Source organism: Talpa europaea, assembly GCF_964194135.1.
Source record: "Talpa europaea genome assembly, chromosome: 15".
In the NCBI taxonomy this organism is placed as follows: domain Eukaryota; kingdom Metazoa; phylum Chordata; class Mammalia; order Eulipotyphla; family Talpidae; genus Talpa; species Talpa europaea.
Genome location: NC_140083.1, coordinates 51,388,486 through 51,409,950, shown reverse-complemented (window position 1 = coordinate 51,409,950; position 21,465 = coordinate 51,388,486). Strand labels below are relative to the sequence as shown.

The 21,465-nt window shown below is 35.0% G+C and overlaps 1 protein-coding gene across 2 annotated transcripts in view; it reads right to left on the bottom strand.

Moving 5' to 3' along the window:
* Positions 1 to 3,277: 3,277 nt before the first annotated feature.
* The window catches only part of INTS13 (integrator complex subunit 13), a gene marked incomplete at both ends in the record, with an annotated part of 29,957 nt that continues 11,769 nt past the window's right edge, over positions 3,278 to 21,465 (bottom strand). Inside the window, 12 exons of one of the 2 annotated variants that reach the window (XM_084254671.1) lie at positions 3,278 to 3,317; positions 4,157 to 4,292; positions 8,718 to 8,857; positions 11,047 to 11,277; positions 11,561 to 11,715; positions 11,985 to 12,155; positions 13,113 to 13,291; positions 14,219 to 14,308; positions 14,464 to 14,553; positions 16,795 to 16,879; positions 18,647 to 18,775; positions 20,533 to 20,635. In XM_084254671.1, the coding sequence (XP_084110797.1) occupies positions 3,278 to 3,317; positions 4,157 to 4,292; positions 8,718 to 8,857; positions 11,047 to 11,277; positions 11,561 to 11,715; positions 11,985 to 12,155; positions 13,113 to 13,291; positions 14,219 to 14,308; positions 14,464 to 14,553; positions 16,795 to 16,879; positions 18,647 to 18,775; positions 20,533 to 20,635 (1,549 nt within the window). The remainder of the gene's footprint in view (positions 3,318 to 4,156; positions 4,293 to 8,717; positions 8,858 to 11,046; positions 11,278 to 11,560; positions 11,716 to 11,984; positions 12,156 to 13,112; positions 13,292 to 14,218; positions 14,309 to 14,463; positions 14,554 to 16,794; positions 16,880 to 18,646; positions 18,776 to 20,532; positions 20,636 to 21,465) is intronic. The other variant, XM_084254672.1, reaches the window with a different exon arrangement.

Here is a 21,465-nt window from a genome sequence, read left to right as displayed (position 1 = left end):
TTCTTGTGATGGTATCCTATAGAACACCTACTATATAAACCTGTATTCTATATATAAACACCTACTTTCTTGACTTTTTTCCTTTTGCTTTTTTTTTTTTAAAAGATTTATTTATTTATGCATACAAGAGTTGGGATACAGGCCATAGATCGGGGGGTGAGAGGATTCACCAGAGATAGTGGGGAACCTAACAGGCAGATTGACTGAAGTACACTGCTGAGGGGAGCAGCGAGCGAGTCAGGAGAGGTTGCTGCACCACGTGGGTTTCTCCTTGGCCAGCTGGGGATTGAACTTGTGCTGCAGTGGCTGTGGATTGCCTCATAGTGCGGAGCTTAACCCCTTGCGCCACCAGGGAGACCCTGTTTCAATTTTTTTATGATTTATTTATGCATATAAGAGCTGGGGTGTAGGCCAGAGGTGCGGGGAGATGAGAGGATTCACCAGCGACAGAGTGGAGAACAGAACAGGTGGTTCGACTGAAATACACTGCTGAGGGGAGCAGCGGGCAAGACAGATGTCTGCTGCACCATGCAGGTTAGCTCCCTGACCGGAGATTGAACTCGTGGGGCTTCGTAGTGCTGAGACTTAATTAACCCCTTGCATCACCAGGGAGGCCCTGTTCTCTAATTTCAAAGGCACTTTCTTCACAGATTTTCTTCTATTATGTTGATGTTCTCTATAGCATTTCCCATTTTTCATTGTAATCATTTCAATGTTTTTAAAGTGACTTTCTCTCTGCTAAACTTCTCATTTTGTTCCTGTATTGTTTTCCTGATTGCATTGCACCATCTTTCTATGTTGGCATTTGAGTTTCCTTGAAACAGCTATTTTGAAGTCTTAAGTCCATGACTTTGGTCTTGCGTCCTATCTGCAGCTCTCGCTTCATTCTGATCTGAGTCATGGAGCTTATATGACTCAGTACTTTAGAAGGGGCAAGAAAGAAATGACTCTTGGCAGTGTCCCACTCATCTGGAGAAGCCATGTATACACCCCCACACTCTCTTTTTGTGAGAGAAACGATGGGCCAAGATCTCTCTTGGTCCCTTATATGCTGTGCCATCTTGGAGTAGAAGATTGTGCGTAGTCAAGCTGTTTCTCTTACTCCGATGCTTGTTATTTTTTTCCTCCAATGGTAATCTAAAACGTCTCAAAATTCTTCTGAATTTCCACAAAATCTCTCGTCTGTGGGCAACTGTCTAAAATGTTTCCAAGGGCTTTGGGAGTATGGCCAAGAAGGGCTGGAATTGATTCACAGGTCATTGTAGAGTCCACATCTGGGACTGAGATTGTCTGTCACTCAATGCAAAGATCGGTGTCTTCCCAGGAACTTGACATACAACGCTGGATACCACAGCTCTCTCAAAAACATTTTTGTCCATAGATAAACGTCAATTTTTTGTTGTTGGGGAGTGGGTAACAAAAACAGGGAACATCTTTAGCTATCATGATGTCTGAATCTTTTAATATAATTGAAAGTGTACCTGTTATCTCAAGGGTATCTTTGATTCCTGCAGCCATTAAATTTGGATGTGAGCTGATTCCAGTGTTGGATGGGTAATAAAAATTTTAATTTAAATGTTATCTACTAGCTTTAACCAGTAAACCCTTAATATGGATTCTGTTTTAAAAGAACCAACAACTAACAGTCATCCTTCCATTTTTGTCTACAATGGTTACTTCACTAAGACAGTAATAAGTATCTCATACTAAGGCCAACCATAGTATGACACTCTCAGGAGGAGGGCTTGATTTTAGGTGCTTAAAATACATCTAATTCAGCATGTAAGAATGACCCACTGCTGAGGGGAGCAGTGGGCAAGACAGGAGACGTAGAATCTTAACACCCAACAACACAGAATAATATAGAAAGTGAATGGTGAGTTAGTTTAAAAAAAACAGTACCTAAATTGAAATGTAGATCAAACTGTCTACATGACAGTTAGCATGACCTAAACACATGGGAAAAGTATAAAATTGGGAATAAAAATGTATTTATCTAAAATACCTATCTAAAGATGGGCTGGGAAGGAAGATTTTTGGATCAAGAAATAAGCCCAGGATTTCAACTGGGCACAAGTTGAAAAATGGGTATCAAGAATAAGGTACAAAAAGTCAGACAGAACCCCTTCGGAAGTAAATACAACCCAGTAATTTAGTATTGGGTTACAGCTCTTTAAATGCTGCAGTCTAAGGTGGTAATTAGGCTGATCATGCTGTGTCTGACTTCTGTAGGTGTATATTTAAACACAGTGGTAACGAATAAAAATGGCTCTAGCTTACGGGAGCGGGCAGATGTAAAGGCAGAATGAGACAGGAGTTGGTAAATAAAAGAAGTGCATTTCACTGGAGAGACAAGGAAACCTGCTACAGAATCCATGTTTCAACATCAGTTGTTTTTTCTTATTGAAAACAGCAGTTAGAGGTTTTTCCCTCCTCTCATAAACACTTGATGAAAAATGACAAGCCTAGAATTAGCACTTAACATCTTTCTAATAAAGAAATACAAGTAGATCACCAACCATGAATCCATGTAATCATGACATTTCTGAAAGATAAGACCAAGATTGTATTTCAGGAATAAGAACAAATAACTTAGTAATTTTCCTTTCTCCTAAATCTGTGATTTGGGTAATCTTCTCTATGCTTTTCTCTCCACATTAAAAGTCAGTGGACAGTGAATTTTTAGCGGGAAAAAAAAGTAACATTATCCAAGATAGGAAAATATAAATTTACACCATCTGAAAAGTTTGCTTTTAAATGGACAACACACACACAGAATAACTTATAATACAAACCCCCCCCCAAAACCATTTTTTTTAAATAAAAGCACTACATATATGTGCTATAATAGGCAAAATTTTAAATTACTGCTACAAATCTCACCTAATTCTGATAAAATTCTTAAAAATGTCTATGAGTACTCAGTGATTGGATATCTTTTTCCTAAAGGAATACTCCAGTATTTGTATTTGTTATTTTTAATTATTTTATTTGGCAAAGAGAAGCCTAAGAATTTTTTTAAAAACATTTCCAGACGGAATACCCTTTTACCATAAAATAAATTTGTGTTGATTTGGGAGGACAAATCTCAAATTTATATCTTTGACATATGTGCCAATTTTACAATTTATACAAAAAAGATAAATTTGAAATATTTAAAAAATGTAAAAACCAGTCCAGGCAACATAACTATACAATCTTGCTGTAAAAGTACTTATATCAAATTCTGCCCAAAATATTTATGCAATATACTAAATTTAGTGCTTCAAGTCACTCTTCACTGCCGGCTGGCTTTTCCATTTTCTGTAGATTCCATTCTGAAAAATAGGAGGACAAAAATGAATAGGTAAAATAAAACACCCATTAAGTATCCACATTTTTTTCTCTTAAACTTTCACATGAAATTAAAATTTACAGTCATACAAAGTTAGGGTTCCTCTGGTAAGTTGAACTTCCTCACTTTGCCAATAAGGGAAAATTGAGGCCCAGAGAGGATGACTTTCCTGGGTTTCATATCAAAGATCACTGTTTTTACTTTTTTCACTATCCCTCTTCAAGCAAAACTAAGGGGGGAAAAAAAATCTTTCATGTAATCAAGGACTGATTCCTTTTTCCACTAAAAAAAAGAATTTTCATTATCAATACATTTTTAAGAGAATTTGTTCTTAAAAAAAAAAAAAAAGGTAAAATAAAGTCAACAGTCCTGAGTTGTTAGGGATATGAATCTATACCCCTAATACATATATAGTGTTTTAACCAACATTATCTTAGCAATATATTATAATATATATAACAAATAAATAAAATACATAGAACAAATAAATAAAATCAATTAGTGAGTAGGGAAATAGTTTCCCCATAAATGTTTTATTCCATGTAGCATACTAAGTTTTTACTGTGATTTTTCTCTGTAAGCTATATACTGAGTATTGAAGAAAAATGCTTCAAAGAGTAAAAACATTCAAGCTTACAATCAATGTAATCATATCTTTCACAAGCAACCACGAATCAAAGTTTACTGTTCTCTTTTTATAGGTAATATGTATCAGTTTGTATTAGCAATAAAAAGTGGAACACAACAATCAATGTTTATTATTTTTTAAAACTTATAAAATGATAATTAACAAAATTAATTTCTACTGTAAATAATACAAACCCATTTTCTTCTTTAAGATGTTGATATAACTCAGCTCTGTTATTTACAGAGTTCAAACGTCCAGCAAATTCCTGATGTTTTCTGGAGTTGGCAGTATTGATTCTATTACTCCATAAAGATAATAAGGACACTGGCCCTGGTGTTTTATTTGAAAGAAGAGAAAAAAAAGTAGACTAACTCATTATTTCAAAATTTACAAATTTACCTTTAATTTTATTCTTCATTTTATATAATTTAAGTACTAACATGATTCTTTCTTCTAAAATGTGCATGAGATCATCTGCTAGTTCAGTGATGGGCTGGAAGGGCTCAAAGGACTACAGATAAACTTACAATCACAACTAAGAATCACTAAGGAATCTCAATCACACCACTGTAAGGATACAATGTGAGATCAGTCAGGATAAAAGAGACAAAGACCACAGGAATTCTGCTACAGGCTTCCCCTGCTTCCCTCCAGCGTGGGTTCACAGAGAGTGCTTACTCCCTCCAGCAGCAAAAATTCAGCCAGGAGTCCTGACATAAAAGCCCATTTGAAACTCAAGACTCCAGGATTTCTACTTATAGGCATTCTCTGTCTCACTAATTCTAGATTCCATAAAGAAAGTTCAGATATAATTCAAATAATGTGGTCATTTAGGGACTGTTTCAAAAGCCAAGTTTTCAGATGCCAGCCAAGAGTCAAACTTGCTAACAGACTTTTTTACTGAGAATAGCATCAGGCCTGTTATGTTACCTCATTATTGCACAATGTGAAAAGGCAAAAAACCAAAAATCATCATAACAATTTGAAAAGTAGAAAAAGTTAGAGGACTATTGCTACCTGAAGACTGTACTTGCAGTGATCATGGCATTTCTAATGGCAAAAGGGACAGATACATAGACCAAAGGAACATACAAGTGAACTTAGGAACATACTGCCACATATGCAATCAGTTAATTCCTGGCAAAGATACAAAGGCAATTCAATGAAGAAAAGACAGTCTTTTCCACTAATGCTGTTGGAAAAACTAGGACATTATACACAAAAATACTAACATTGACCCATACAAGGTAAAAAAAAAAATCAAACTGCTTCATGGCTTAAATATACAATCTAAAACTATACAACTCCTAAAAGGAAACAGGAAAACATTTTCGTGACTTCAGGTGATGTCAACATTTGTAACATACCATACCAAACACACAATCAAAAAAGAAATCATCTGTATACGGGACTTCAATAAAATTAGAAATTTCTGTGTGCAAAGTCATTGTTAAGACAAGCCAGAAGCTGGGGGAAAACACATGCAAATTGTAGATTTGGATCTAGAATAAAGAATTCTCAAAATTCAACAATAAAAAACACACACAAGTTAAAAATAAGCAAACTATTTGCCGGGACCCTTCATAAAAGACGACTTATGTAGATGGCAAATAAACAAATGAAGAGATTTATTATCATACTTATGAGAGAAATAAAATCAAACCCACAATGAAATACTACTACATAGCTATTAGAAGAGAGAAAAAAAACAATCCCGACAATTAAAAGTTCTGTCAGATGCAGGACCATAACTCTCATTACTGCTGATGGAATGTGCAATCTACAGCTGCCACTTTGGAGAAACAAGCTGTAGCAGTTTCTAATAAAGTTGTCTACACATAGAGGGTAAAAAAAAGCAACTGATAAACACAACACAAATGAATCACAAATGCAACATGCTATGTGAAATAAACCAAATTCAAAAGTTAGCATACTTTATGATTTTATTTATATTAAACTCTGAAAATGGCATAATTATAGGAAAAGAAAACATAAGTGGTTATGAGGGATGACTACAAAGGGGTACAAGGCTCTTCTGGGTGGTGGAGCTGTTCTACACTATATAAAATTTAAAAACATAGAGAAATATTTGGGAGAATTCAAAACAAGGGTGGTGAGAATTGTATAGGACTATAACCAAAATGAAAATGTATTCATTGTGCAAAAATGAAAAATGATGTAAAAAATATAAAAAAGAAAAGACATGTGAGAACTATGGGGATAACGCCTGAGGGAGAAAGCAAATATTGTACAAAAATTAACGATATAAGAAAATAATTAAAAAACAAAAAACGTTTTAAAAAAATAAGTTTTTTTCTTTTATTCTAAAATCTGTTCACTGAAGTTCAGAAAACAACAAGGATATCAAATCATGCATAATATCACTGTTCTTAAATTATATACATTTTGTGCACAGTTTGGTTTTTCTGTTAATGCATCACACAGAGGCAACTGATAGATTTTCACCAAATCTAAAGGCCATGTTCGAAACAGCCCAATCTTACATGAAGAGTATGCAGCAGGCATAAATTTCACTTTAGAGAGTCCTGGGAAATCATTTTCTAAAGCAGGTGAAACAGATATTAATAAAAGATGTAACTTAGCTTGTAAGTTGCTGATAGGGGAGATGTGCAACTTAGCTTGTAAAATAGAGTAAGAAATAAGTTTCAAGAATCAGTTTCCAGTGAAATTTTGCAAGGGTCAACCCTGGTATGTAATAAGTTGCTTCTCATATGGGCCATTCTACAGAAAGTTTCCAGGGTGAAGAGCAACAGGATATATTTATTTCAATTATAGCTGATGGGCCTTCCTGGTGGCGCAAGGGGTCAAGCACCACACTATGCAGCAATCCACAGCCTCTGCAGCACGAGTTCAATCCCCGGCCCACCAGCACCAGGGAGCAACCCACATGGTGCAGCAGATCTCTCCTGTCTCTCCCGCTGCTCCCCTCAGCAGTGTATTTCAGTCAGTCTGCCTGTTCTGCTCCCCAATCTGTCTCTGATGAATCCTTTCATCCGCCCCCATCTCTGGCCTGTACCCCAGCTCTTGTGTGCATAAATAAATAAATCTTTAAAAAAAATTATAGCTGATATTTCACGAAAGAAACATTTTAACAAAATGGAGATCATGGTCTGTATGGATTTATAAACTGCCTTAAGTTATATTCATTTATTTATTCATTCATTCAACAAATAATAACTTACTACTATGGGCCATTGGATGATAGTGACATTACAATAGATATAAAAAAAAGTCACTGCCTTTAGAATGTTGCAGACAAATAGAGAGAAAGTGTTAAAAAGCACTGTCACTGCAGTACTATGAGTGATACCACTGTAGTAATCCTGGGAGGCAATGGAAGCACAAAAAATACTTTATCAATAGACATTTATTTAAATCCTATCATTTTCCAGCACCCCGTGAAATGCCTGAAAGGCAAACATGATAAAATCACCCTTGTCTCTCATTTCAGACATCAGAGAACTGGCTGGAACCAGCATGTTCCAGTAAACTGCCAAAATGACCAACACAGGGAAAGAGGAGAGGCACCTGCTTTATATTTTCTAGGCCTTTTGGAAAATGTGGAGTTGTTCCTTTGGCCAAGACATGCACATGGATGAGAAAAGTGATGTTGTAGGCATCAGGGGAGTGGGCAGTGTTGAAAGAGGACTGTGTACAAATGTCACCACAACATAACGGGAAGTAGACAGTGTGACCCAGCCTGCAGTTGGCAGTGCTGTAAACAAACAAGGAAAGGGCAGAATACCTGCTCAAAGAATCAAGTGTTCATATCGAACACATTAAGCAATCGAAGAGCTGAGATGTCCTGAAATGTGTGAAGAATGATCAGAAAGAAAAGGAACCAAAGCGGTAAAAGTACTTGGGTTGAACTGAAGCGCCAGCCTGCCCTCCCTAAAAGCTCGTGTGAGAACCAATGAGCTGCTGGAACCCAGTCCCTATGAATTCATGGCATGAGAGGGTTAAAAAGACAAACAAAAGACCTCTGGACTAAAAAAAAAGAAATCAGTAAAGTACAGAATGTATGACAATACACATACTACAATATATACATGCCTAGGATGAGCTGCCTATATATTCTGGCCAGCTCTGAGGGTTTACTGCTGTAAGAGACATAGTGGCAACAAATCACAGTACTTTGCCACAGCATTCCCCATTTATCCTAAAAGACTAAATCGAGTACCTTCAGGATAATTAAGGCCTTCAATATCTTCAGGCACTCCCAAGATCAAATCATATTCTTGATGCTCAGAATTCTTTCAAGAGGAAATTAAGCTTTTCAATTTATAAATAAGAGATAGGAGGCTTTACAATGAAAATATTACTTATAATACCTTCAGTCAAACTCATTTGGCACACTTAATACAGCAAAAAATGGGCATTCGATTTTTTCCTAAATTCATTATTAGCTTAGAGAAAAGTTAGTCTTCAATAACCTAGCACTTAGTGTAGTGCTGGTAACATAAAGAGATTCAAATTTACAATTAAATTTTATAGTCCTTTATAGTAAGTTTTATTTTACAAAGGCTTCATTAATGAAGGTATGACACTACTTTTGATTTAATGCTGACAAATATATTTGTCAAATATAAATACTGCTGGCAGTTTCCAAGACTACAAACACTCCCTTAAAGAACACTCACAACCAGTTAGCAGCTTTCTTATATGCACAGTACACTGTACCAAAACACAACTAAATTGGAACTTTTTAAACAACTAGTTACAATTCGGCCTTACCTTTTGATTTCTCTACTGGTGGAGCTTCATCCATGTCAATAAGGGGTTTTTTGTTTGGAGGCTCTGGCGAATCAGGTGAATCTTTTATAATCTCAGCCTCAGCCAATTCTTCTTTTCCACGTTCTAAGATACCTTTTAATCTTTTTGAGGGACAAATAAATATTCACACTTTCAGAAATCTAAAAGATTCAATAATTAAACTAGACTAGATATAAAAGAAGTCTTAAAAAACAGCTGCTCTACAAATTAAACCTAGGAACTAATCAGACGTTAAATCTCAATCTAAAATGATGTAAGAGAACTTAATGAATTAAACCCAAGTTTTCACTTTCCTTCATCATAGTAATGTAGTAATCCAGTAATGTGGTTATTGGTAAAATATGAAAAAAAAGGTGAAATTTGGTAAGTTAAAATGAAAAAAGTGGCTCTTTTCCATTTTTTAATTTAAATTTTATTTTTATATTCCCCATACAATTACAACCCCTTTATTTTGACCCCAATCCCTCCTTTCCCCGCCCCCCAACCCCCCATAGAGTGTCTCGGGTTCATAGTTGTTTGTTGATTTTGATATTTTCTTTCTTATAGTTATTCTTTTTCCTGGTCCCTTATTTAAGTTTTCTAGATTCCTGCTATGAGTGTCCATTTTTTTTTTTTTAAAGATGTATTTTATTTATAAAGAACTGGTGTACAGGGCAGATGTGCGGGAAGGTAAGAGGATTCACCAGAGACAGAGTGGGGAACAGAACAGGCAGACTGATGAAATACACTGTTGAGGGGAGCAGCAGACGAGACAGGAGAGGTCTGCTCAGCATGGGGGTTGCTTCGAGGCCGTCACCACCAGGGAGGCCCCCAATCTTAACTTTTAAAGACATGACCAATATACTATTTTAAGTGACAAATAAGATTAAGAAATGTATTATCCTGACCTCTCCTGGTGGAGCAGGCGGTTGAACGCAGAGCTGTGAAGCTGTCTGTAGCCTCTGCAGCGCTAGTTCAATCCCAGCCAGCCGGCGAAGGTCCCACATGGCGAAGCAGACCTCTCCTATCTCACCTGCTGCTCCCCTCAGCAGTATATTTCGTCAGTCTGCCTGTTCTGCTCCCCACTCTGTCTCTGGTGAATCCTCTCACCCTCCCGCACATCTGGCCTGTACCCCGGGGTTCTTGTATAAATAAATAAATAAATCTTAAAAACAAAGTATTATCCTTTGTCCTTTACTTTATGTGAAAATGTATTTATATCCCATAATTCAGGATCTTAACTCCAGACTTTTGAGTTTCATCAGGAACTCTTTCCATCTGAAACACTTACAAAAGATATAAATATATACTTGAAGATCAGTGGGATCTGAATGAGAATACTTTTCTCTTCTTACAGAGTCAAAAGCTCAGTGGCCCTAAGGAGATGTGAAATTCTAATGCCAGAGAATGAAAGTGTTCTACCTATTAATGGGTGAAATGATGTGATTTCCAGAATTAGTTTCAAACCACTCTTGTGTGGGAAGTAAATAGTGGTGATGGAGAGGGGAGTGGATATAGATATGTATGAAAAAAATCTCCATCATTGATCATTTTTTGAAAGCAGACAATGGATAACTATTTGCTCTTGTCACGTTTCAAATTTTATACCATAAGCTCTGTTATGTTCTTAAGGAACATACTACATTGCCATTATAATGTTTACCTTTTATTTTTGGTCTGATTTCTGGCAAGGAAATAAAGGTCAACTGATATGATAGGCCTTTATTATCTTTTATGTTCTCTCTAATCACTATGTAAACTAAGACAAAAGAGTGTACTATTGAGGAAGTTTCTCAAAATTAGGACTATGTTCTTCCTCACAGCTCTCAAGAGCACCCTGTTTTTTTATAACAACATCTTCTACACTTTGCTCTACTCACTTACTTACGTGTCCATCTCTACCACAACACTACACATTCTTCCAAGGCCGGGATCTTAGGCCAAATGCCTGGCATAGATCAGCATTCAAAAAATATTTACTGAACAAAGGACTGGAACGGTATCTTTGATAGTCATAGTACATAAAGTAAATACACCAAACATGATTTTTAGACACAGGAAAAAGTTAAGCACTATCTGTGCCCCATAACTAAAAAAAAAACCACATTAATAAATAAATTCATAAAAATTTAAGAATATAAAAATTCTCTTTAAGCCCAATAAAGATCTTTTAGACTAAAAAAATGCAGTTATAAAATAAACACACACATGTGAACTAGCATGAAAAAGTGGTAGAACACTGGAAAGTGTGATGTATAGAATGTGATGTGCCAACAAGCACCAGGGAGCTGTGTAAATATCAACCAGTTACCTCTCGGAATCTGGCCAGGATTTCTCCTGCTCATAATCTTTCACTGCTTTCTCTGACTTATCCTCTTTGTCCTCCCTCTTTCTTCCTCGTTTCTTCCGTTCTTCTTCTTCTGGGGGTTTGCTCCTACACGCCATCAGACATTCCAAGACTTTCTGATGTTTATCTGAGTTATTGATATGGGCTCTGACAAGGGTTTCTAATTCATTCCACATGATTCGATATTGTTCATCTCTGAAAATTAAAATAACATTCTTAGAAAAATTCTTGAAGTATTATTAAAGTGTTATTAACTACTGGGAAAATAAAGGACATACTTAAACATAACATTTTTTCTCTTACTCAACAGTTAGTACAACTATTCCAAGTTACCATGTATCCAATTCTGCCATTCTGTCTCTTTTATCTCATATATACACACACCCACAAACAAATAATTTATATATGGAATAAGTTAGCTTAAAAAACAATATGTACCAAGTAAATGTGATGTGCAGAGAAAGAATTAAAAAACTACCTTTTAGGGCCTTTTCCTCTTGTACCAACTGTAGAAATAGGGAGTGGATCATTTTTTCTTTCCATATCCACTAAGTTATATATTGTTTTTTGACAGTTCAGCACATCTTCTTCAGTCAAAGCTTCTTTCACAATAACACTGGCTAATGGAACTACCTGTTAGTTTAAAAAAAAAAAGAAAGAAAATCTGTCTTCAAAATTAAATATTAAAGCATCTAGGCTAAGTATCAGCTCATTTTAAACATCACTATGGCGAGATCTATAGCCATCACTTCAATTTTCTATTACTAATTCTTTAACTCTAGCAAACTCATAGAGTTCATTCTTTGCTTGAGAAATGGTATCAGTAAAGAATACATAACTAATTGAGAAGGAAAACTGGTAGAGTATATGACTAATCTAGAAGAAAACTATTTAACACTTACCGCTTGCATGTTAAAAATGGTGGTTTGTGAAATAATCATAGGCCAGTAACGGGTGTGTTTTTCTAACTGATCTTTTGCTCGTTCCAAAGGGATCTCAAGACTTCCGTCGATTTTATATCTGGGGTCTAGAAAAGGAGTTAATCTGTTTTCCCTCATAAATTCACCAAAATCCTAATAATAACCAAATAAGATAAAATTAGAAACTGTTTTCTAATGCTGCAATGTGCATTACATGTAAAGTTTGCCCCTGACGTCCCGTGATATGCAACCATGTATTTTCTCTAACAGCCCTCTCCCACCAATTTTTTCCCCTTCTTTTTGAACAATAAACCTATCATCCTTTATACACAGGAATGAAGAAAGCTCAAACAGAAATGCACTCATGGTTCTTTCCACCTTTAAAAATTAAAGATTACTCATTTTCCTTCAATTCTGTAATTTAATACTTTTCTATAATATACAGATAAAAGAATGAGTTGATTACATTCTAACAGTAATTTGATTACTTCAAAACTACCCTGACATAACATCAAAATGTTACAGTGGCTTTTCTTTAAATGAAGAAATTATAGGTAATTAACACCTGGAGCTTACAGAGTATATTTGTATAAATCAATCACATGTAATTCCACAGCCACCTCAACAGCAGACAACCAAAAAATATTGAATAAAAAAGAGGGAAGGAGCTACGAAAAATTAAAATCAGAGTAAAAGAAATTCTACCAAAAATAGGTACAATTTCCTTTTAGGTACCTTTAAATAATTTGTGTTAGTTCAAAGTAGCAGCAATCCAAATATTCAAATATTTTTGTTTGCCACTGAAGTGACTAGAAATAAAGTTCCACCTAAAATATTTGTTTAAACCCAATTTCCATTCTTTGCCATAATTCCAGAGTATCAATGCATTCCAGATTCATCTCAGCACATATTCTGAAGAACAATGTAAAGACTACAATGTAGTGAGAAAGAGCTTGCCTGGGCAAGCACTGCGGGAAATTCACCTCATCAAAACAATAATAATCAACTTCTCCACACCTCTTTTAGTCACACACCTTAGCAGTTAATGATATTCAATAACTACTTGCTGACTGATGAGGGACTCAAAACATAAAATTCATATAGTCTTACTGTAATCCGGTAGTCTGTAACTCTTCCTCCACATCCTTCACTAATTGAAGGTGGATCTTCTAGAATGGATCGAGAACTGCTAAGGACGTGCAAAAAAATCTCTCCTCCATGGCTACTAAGCATATGACTAATGACTTTGGAACCTGACTTTCGTGGTTGTTCCAATAAAACAGAACGACCTGTCAAAAGCAAGAATGAAATTCAAACCGGTTATCTTTTTTCCCTTAAGATTTATGTCTGTATTTTTCGTTTTATTAATTCTCATATTTAACCAGCATTGCTAATTTAATAAATGTACAGTTCAAGTCATGAAAGTCAGCATTTTAGCCTTAGCTTTCTCTTAGTCACTGCAGTTTTTTCAAGTAAGTATACTGGTCTGGTATATAATGTCTGATTATATTTTCACTAATTGAGTGAAAAATTACAAGTTCATATAAAATTATTCCCCTGGCCAGCAAGAAAAATAATGAGACAACTATTGGAAAACCCTGACATTATAAAAGCTTGGATCATCACTGCTACTGTAACCACTTCTTATGTCACATTATTGAGTGATAATTTAATCTGGACTTTACATAGCCTGCTAATCAAATTGTGCTTAGTACAAAAGAGAAACTAACATTATGATATACACTATGCTTTCTATATTATACCATGTGATTCAGACGCATGACCTAAATTCTGTAGCTTTCCTTTGTGTTAATTGGATTCCATTTACAAAATTTAAATTCATAAGAATCACCAGAGGAGCTATTAGAATTTAGGTTTAATAAATGCAATCTAACAATATAACGTTTATTTCTAATAAAGTTACAGTATTCAAGAGAAAGTTCTTTGTAATTTAAAATTCAATAGGCCAAGAAAAATGTTCTATATGGATCAACTTACACAGCAATGATCAAATTTTTAAATAAAAATACTTAAAAATAAGTTAACTGACATTTACTTAGATACAACAGTCAACTACCCAATGATGTTTATTATTAAGTAACTTTAAATCAGTTTTTGGGAAATAAAACAGCTAGCCTTTATTGAAGAAAGCACTCCAGAGTTTAGATTTTCACTGGTAATAATCTCAGTCAGAACAATTAAATGATAAAAGTTACCATTTAGAAGAAAATTAGTAAGGCAGGAGGAAGGTCTACTATTTACATCTACAGGTGAAATTCGATAAGCGCCAGTGCAATAATGTAATTCTGAAATAGAAGAAAAAACTGATTTGAAAGATTATAAAGGAATATTTCCACAATTAAAAGAGGAAAAATAACTTGCTCTGTTAATTAATGATACGCTCAGAATACTTTAGGAACCTTTGTATTTATTCATTTCTCTTTAATTATCAAATACCTACCAATGTTATTTGTTCTGGGTGTGCACCACTTCAATGTTATTGTTTCTTTAAATGAGCCTTCTCTATTGCTGCCTCCTAGATGGGTATCACCTTTAAAAATAAGTCAGAAAAAAAAGCAATGTAACGAAATAGATCACAAACTTCAAAGTATTTACCTAAGAATTCCAAGAGTCTAAAACTCTAGAGAGAAAATATTTTTTGGTGAATATCTTTAAAGTCTCTTAAAAAAAATCAAATAGAGTTTAGATACTAGCGATAATTAAAATATTTAACAATTGTAAGTCAGTTAAATAGCAAACACTTTTTTAATTTCAAGCATCTATAACTAACTGCTCCCTTCTGACACCATTAAATGATAAAATAACATGGTTATGTACTCAAAGAAAGATAAATGAACACCTAATTATACTAAATCCTAAAATCTATTAGAAGAAACATGAAATGAGGAATCTAGGAAGTAAGTAAGATGTCATAGTGAGCATTTTTGCCTAAATAGCATCTAGAGTAAACAGATGTTAATAAAACAATAATGAACAAATGCAAAAAAAAATTTCAAAAAAATATACAGTGCTATGAGCGGCTATACAAAAAGGCTTGACCTTTTCTGAGGCATCAGAAAAGGTTTCTGTGAAAAATGAAAATATGTGTAGAAATTAACTAAAGCAATGAAGGAAAACAGTATTCTGACAAAGATAAAAACAGAAGCTAAGATTGTGGCAGGAGTGGGTGTGAATAGTTTCAGATCTTACAAAAATTTTAGGGCCTTATGAGACATCTAAACAGTTCTGTCTTTCCCCTTAGAGCAAGAAAATCATTAGAGGGTTTAGGCTGATGAGCATTCTGCAAGCTATTCTAGCCAGCAAGTCAAGAGTGGGTAGAGACAGACCATTAGGAGGCTACCAACTGATGGGAAGTAAAAGAATGGGCTGGATTAGGGAGATAGTAAAGTGTTAAAAATGCAGATATGGATGGACTTGAGAGACATTTAGTAGATAAAATAAGAAAAGGTGACAATGGTTTAGATAAGAATGACAGAAAATGTCTCAAAGATGATTGAGATTTCTGCCTTGAGAGCTGGAGAGAGAATAGGCCACTCACTCAGAGGGAAAATGAGAAGACCATTCAGGGGCAAAGCTCAGGTGTCTGAGAGAGATGGAATAGATATAATCAGGCAATAAGATATATGGATCTGGAGCTGAAGGAAGATATCTGGGCTCATGCATATGTCCTCATCAAAGTCCAGTACCACTGTGCCCTCCTGTGGAAAGCTTGCCTAATGCAGAGGCTTCAACAAATACAAGGCTGTGTTCCCCCAGTGCTGTTCCTATGACACCACGTATTTAACACAGGGTGTCCATGTGTCATACATGTAGCTCTAACTCAAATCAACAACTATTTAGAGATATGTTTGTTATAAAGATTACTTTTAATACATTTTCTAAGTTTTAGAAATATCTTAAAAGTTGTTATTGCCTCAGGTTCTTCGTAATGTCTACACACGACATTTTCAAAACCAAGGTCTCTGTATTCATCTGTTAAATAATAGTATATACACTTATCATTATAGTTTTTCTATTAGGAATTAATATTAGGTTAATTCCAAGGTTCTTGATACAAGTAACAAACGCTTTGATTGGTTCATGGTATTAACTTCAGGAAAGATATATACAAGATGATCCAAGTCAACCATTTAATTCTGACAGCATCAAGTAACATAGAAAATATTCTCAAGAATTTAACCAAATATGAAAAGTTAAAGGCAACTTCACTGAATTTCAGGAATGGATGGAATTACAATTCCTCAAATCAGCATCTTTAATTTTTAAGTGTGCAAACCACAGTCCAGATATTTGCTGGTCAGAGACAAAGCATGGACGGAAATTTGTTACCTCCTAATTCCAGAATCTTCTTCCCTAAACCATGCCTATATACAGTTGCAGAAATCAGTTTTGGAGATTCGACCTACCTAAGTCAAATAATTTTAGAGGAGGAAAGTAACTAAATTACAAAACAACTGATTTTTATCCATGCAAACTGTAAGTCTATAATTATTCCTGTTCTCTTCCTTTTCCAGGGTGATTTGCCGCAAAAGAGAATCTATCTCCTAAATGTAGTAACTATCTTCTCTGGTCTTTGTTCCATTAGCCTAGTCTTATCCAAAGTTAAGTCTATAGAAAACTATAGGCCACTAATAGATGATATTATTATATAAACTTGTAAAGGGATAAATTAAAGCTAATCTTGTTTATTAAAAACCCCCTCAAAGCTGTTAGTATGCTTTCACATATGTTAGATCTTACAAAATAATCCTTTCCCATGTCTCATACTTACCACTTTTCAGAAAATCTACATGTGCATCTTTGTGATGAAGTAGCTCCACATCATAATTGGCAGATGTGTTAGCATGTTGTTCTTCCTTAAAGCAAAATTTAAAAAAATTGGTTTCTTCATTTCCAAAATATTTAAATTAATTAATCACTTTGCTTTTGCTTAAAATCAAACACATCCATCAATAACTAGCTATAATAATAGAACAGTCTGCTCAGAAGTTAATCTATTTAAAGATGCAATAGTTTCTACAGCAATGTGACCTCTATAAAAAAATTGCAGGCTACATATAGGTAATAAAGTATTGAACAATTTTTTTTACATTAACACCTATGACTAATCCAGAAATTTTTTTTTACTTCAAATGCATTTTTTTGCCAATACATTTTTTATAAAAATATGTAATTGAAATAGTTTATGTAGGTTTAAAGGGAAATAGTTGTTTAAAGGAGGAAAGAGCATCTTTAAATACCTACTATAAATTAGCAAACACCAATTACATAAAGTAGCAAATACAAACTAAACAAGTTTAGTAACTTGTTTTCACTAAAAAGTAAGAACTTCAACACTATTTATTTACAGCAGCAGCACACAAATCTGGTCAAATTTGTAAAGCAAGCTACCTGTCACTTTCAAAGTATTTTTCTTGTAACCATGAAATTTTACACAATTAAAGCGGACCTACTGTGCCATATTGCTTTTTAATGCTTCTATGTCTAAACTGTTCTGTTGGGTTGGCCTATTAATTTCTATTAGAGCCAGCCAATGGAATTAGGAAGAAATTAATAATGAAAAGATAATATTGCTCATGCAATTTAGTATTCATGATATTGTGGGGAAAAGTGAAATCAGACTTATAAAAAGTGAATTTGAATTTTTAGTGGCTATTTTATATTTTTAACATAATCAATAAAACTGAATTTAACTCCACTCAGTAGAAGAACATTTAAAACTTATGATGGGCCAGGCAGTGTGTCAGTCCTAAACAACTTCAAAATGAAAATGGGGGCCTCCCAGTGGCGCAAAGGGTTAAGTCTCAGTACTAGGAAGCTATCCACAGCCACTGCAGCACAAGTCTGATCCCTGGCCAGGGAGCTAAACCACATGGCACAGAAGACCTCTCCTGTCTCGCCCACTGCTCCCCTCAGCAGTGTATTTCAGTACATATGTCTTTCTGCTCCCCACTCTGTCTCTGGTGAATCCTCTCACCATTCCACCTCCCCCCCCACCCCCCGTCCCCGCACCTCTGGTTTACACCCCAGCTGTTCTATGCATAAATAAATAAATCTTAAAATAAAAAATGAAAATGAACAGATAGTGAAAGAGTCCTTTAAAAACCCATTAGTAAAAAATCATAAGATGCACATCAATGGTTTTTTAGTTCAAGTATAAAATTCCTTCCAGCCTCGAGCTATTTGCCTCTAGTTAGATCTATAATTTACAAACACCTTTATACCAAGTGGCCAAGAATGAAAATATAAGAAATAAAGATGCACTAGAATAATCAAAGTAAGTAAAATCTAATAACACACTGTCAGAAAAGAATCACAGAAAAAGTAATTTAAGAGAAATATTATATTTTGATGAAAATAATGAGAACATAATTAAATTACAAAAAAGCTGATAATGGACTCTTTTTATTAGAAAAAAAAAATGGCATTTTGTTCTGTGATCCTTTCTTGTTGCTTTTCAGTTTTACTGACCTGGTCAAAGACATTGAATGTGGGCTAGCAAAACAGAAAATATGATATGGGAAGAAAAAGTTAAGGTTCAATTAAAATAGTAATATACATCAAACAAATATTTAAAAAGCAAAGCAGAATCATCCATAATAACAGGAAAAAGAACTGCCTACCTTCATTGGAATATTTGTAATAGTAGTTGAAGCCAAGTCGAAATGCTGCTGTACTAAAATATTTAATTTGGTAGCAAGATGCCGTCCTGCACGGACACTATGAACTTCACTGGTTAAAACTGGGGACAACTACAGAAAAGTATAAAAAACAAAACAAAACCCATAAAACATTAATACACTGCAACCTAGTGCAAAATATTTTATTTCAACCCATAAAAGTTAAGCATTTTTAATTTTTAGAATTTGGAAAAATAAACAGGTTCATTAATTAACCATGATACTTATTCTAACAATAATTTTTTATTCAACAGATACCTATGAAGCAGAACTTACTATATTGTATGCCAAAACTTGTGTGTGAGGGTTTGGAAGAAACAGCAGCGAACAGGCAAAGTCCCTGTCCTCTTGAACTTAAAGGGGAGGTCTTTGACCTAAATATCCCTTTTAACTTACAATTTCAATTTATGTTTATCTATATGCAAAATAGATATTAAGTGGCCCATAAAAATACTGTAGAAAAATAGCTCATTTTGTGTAGAGGACAAACTCCTGCAGAAAAAGACTGCTTGTTACAAAGATGGTGGAAACTGCCGCAAACATCTTACTGTGTCACCAAAAAACTGCATTACGGCAATCAAGTCATTTGCTACGAGGTAATAGAAAATTTTACTTATTCCAGGGAAATTATATTTAAAGAAATTTTTTAGTTATCAAAAAAGTGAAACCAACATCCTGGCACATTATCAAAAGAGGCGGAAAAAAGTAAAAAGGGACCTTACACAGAAAACCATCTAAAAACACAAGGATAATGACCTAAAAAAAATCACTTCATTACAAAAAGTTTATAGACTAAGGTATAACACTTAATAACGCTAAATAAAAAATCAGAACACATCAACGAAAACATTTAATATGAACAAATAAATACATTCATATTTCTAAACAAAAATCATTGATGGAGAATATTGTATAAAAACGTAATAATCAGCAGCCTTATCTTTTCCTTTAAAACTGTTCAAATTTATTTAAAAAGTAAGACCAAGGCTGGAAATTCGTTTCTGCCCCATATGGATGGGTAAAATGAATTTTTATTAGATTATAATTTTTTTTTTTTTTTGTGGGACCCATGCTAGTGGCCGGGGAACGAACCGGGGCTGCAGAGGCTGTGGGCAGCCTTGGAGCCCAGCGCTCAAACGCTGCGCTACCAAGAGAGGCCCACAGATTATATTACTGTGATAGAGTGCACTGCTATTCTAATGAGGGGGGAAAAGATTTTGATATAAGTCATCAAAGCAACTGAAATACCTTAAACTACTTGAAATTTAAGGAGCAGTATAAACTGTATATAGTTTTATAATGCATTTAATAAAAATAAACAATTGTCAGTAGGCAAGCAAAAGAGAAAACACTTTAAAATCCACAGTTATAATGTAAAGAACCAACCTAGGTGTTCTGCCTTACAGGTTGCTTTGCAAAATACTAAATATGGCAGCACTCCATCTGCCCACCTGTGACTGCAGATGCTTCTGCAGGGCGGCAGCCTCCTGCCTGCCTGTGACCTGTACCATTCCGGGACTCTCTTCATTGACCTCCCTCAGCAGAGGCAGCTCTTCTCAAGGCCACCCACCCGCAACCATGCAGGCCTCTCTCAGTACGCCTGTCCCTTTGGGGCAGCTCTTCCTGCCCGCTTGTGTCTACATAAATGTACTTTACTTTTCTGTCCCTCTAAATAAACCTGTTTTTTAAATTAAAAAAAAAAAAAAAAAAACACCCACTAAATATGTTCTTGGCAGAAAATGCTGGCAATATGGTCATTTCAACAATAAACCTTTTCAGCATTTCTTATTATAACAATGATTTTTTCTTCCATTAATTCTTCCCATTACCTCTTTTTTAGGACGATCAGATACAAGGCTGTCTTCACCAACAGGGTAGGTATGGATCAATACCAGCTCACACTTTTGAATCTGCATGAGACTGAAAGAAAAACTTTTCACTTAAAATGTAACAATGCATTTGATGTAAAGAATTCAGGAAGGTGGGCCTCCCCTGGTGGCGCAGCGGTTGAGCACTGGGCTGCGAGGCTGCCCTTAGCCTCTGTGATGCCGGTTCGTTCCCCGGCCAAGGGTGAGGGTCCCACAAAAAAAAAAAAAAGATTCAGGAAGGTAAATTATTACATGTTTAATATACTAGAATATACTAGAATAGTCTATAACAATCAGATGCTACTGTTAACACATAAGCTAAATACTTAGGAAGACTGTATTTTGCCTTGCTTATATGAATATTTCATGAATAATTCACATTAATTTTACAATTTCCTGTGTTTGAAAGAGAAAAGGAAAATTTTTATAATCAAGCATAATTTTCAGTAAATAAGTGCCAAAGAGGGCCTCCCAGGTGGCACGGCGGTTGACCGCTGGGCTGCAAAGCTGCCTGTAGCCTCTGCAGCGGCGGTTCCATCCCCGGTTCCATCTCGGCTGCCGGCGAGAGTCCCACATTGCACGACAGACCTTTCCGGTCTCGCCCGCTGCTCCCCTCAGCAGTGTGTTTCGTCACTCTGCCTGTTCTGTTCCCTGCTCTGGCTCTGGTGAATTCTCTCACCCTCCCGCGCTTTTGACTGTACCCAGTGCTTGTATAAATAAATGAATCTTTAAAAAAATAAATAAATAAGTGCCAAAGAGAAAATTATTATGTATTAATTTTTATCAACTCATATTTTTAAGGGCAAAATCATATTAACATTAACCATTATTTGGAATTGACTATTTCTAAGAACATAAGATTTGTAACACTAAAAATTTCCACCAACTTTTATT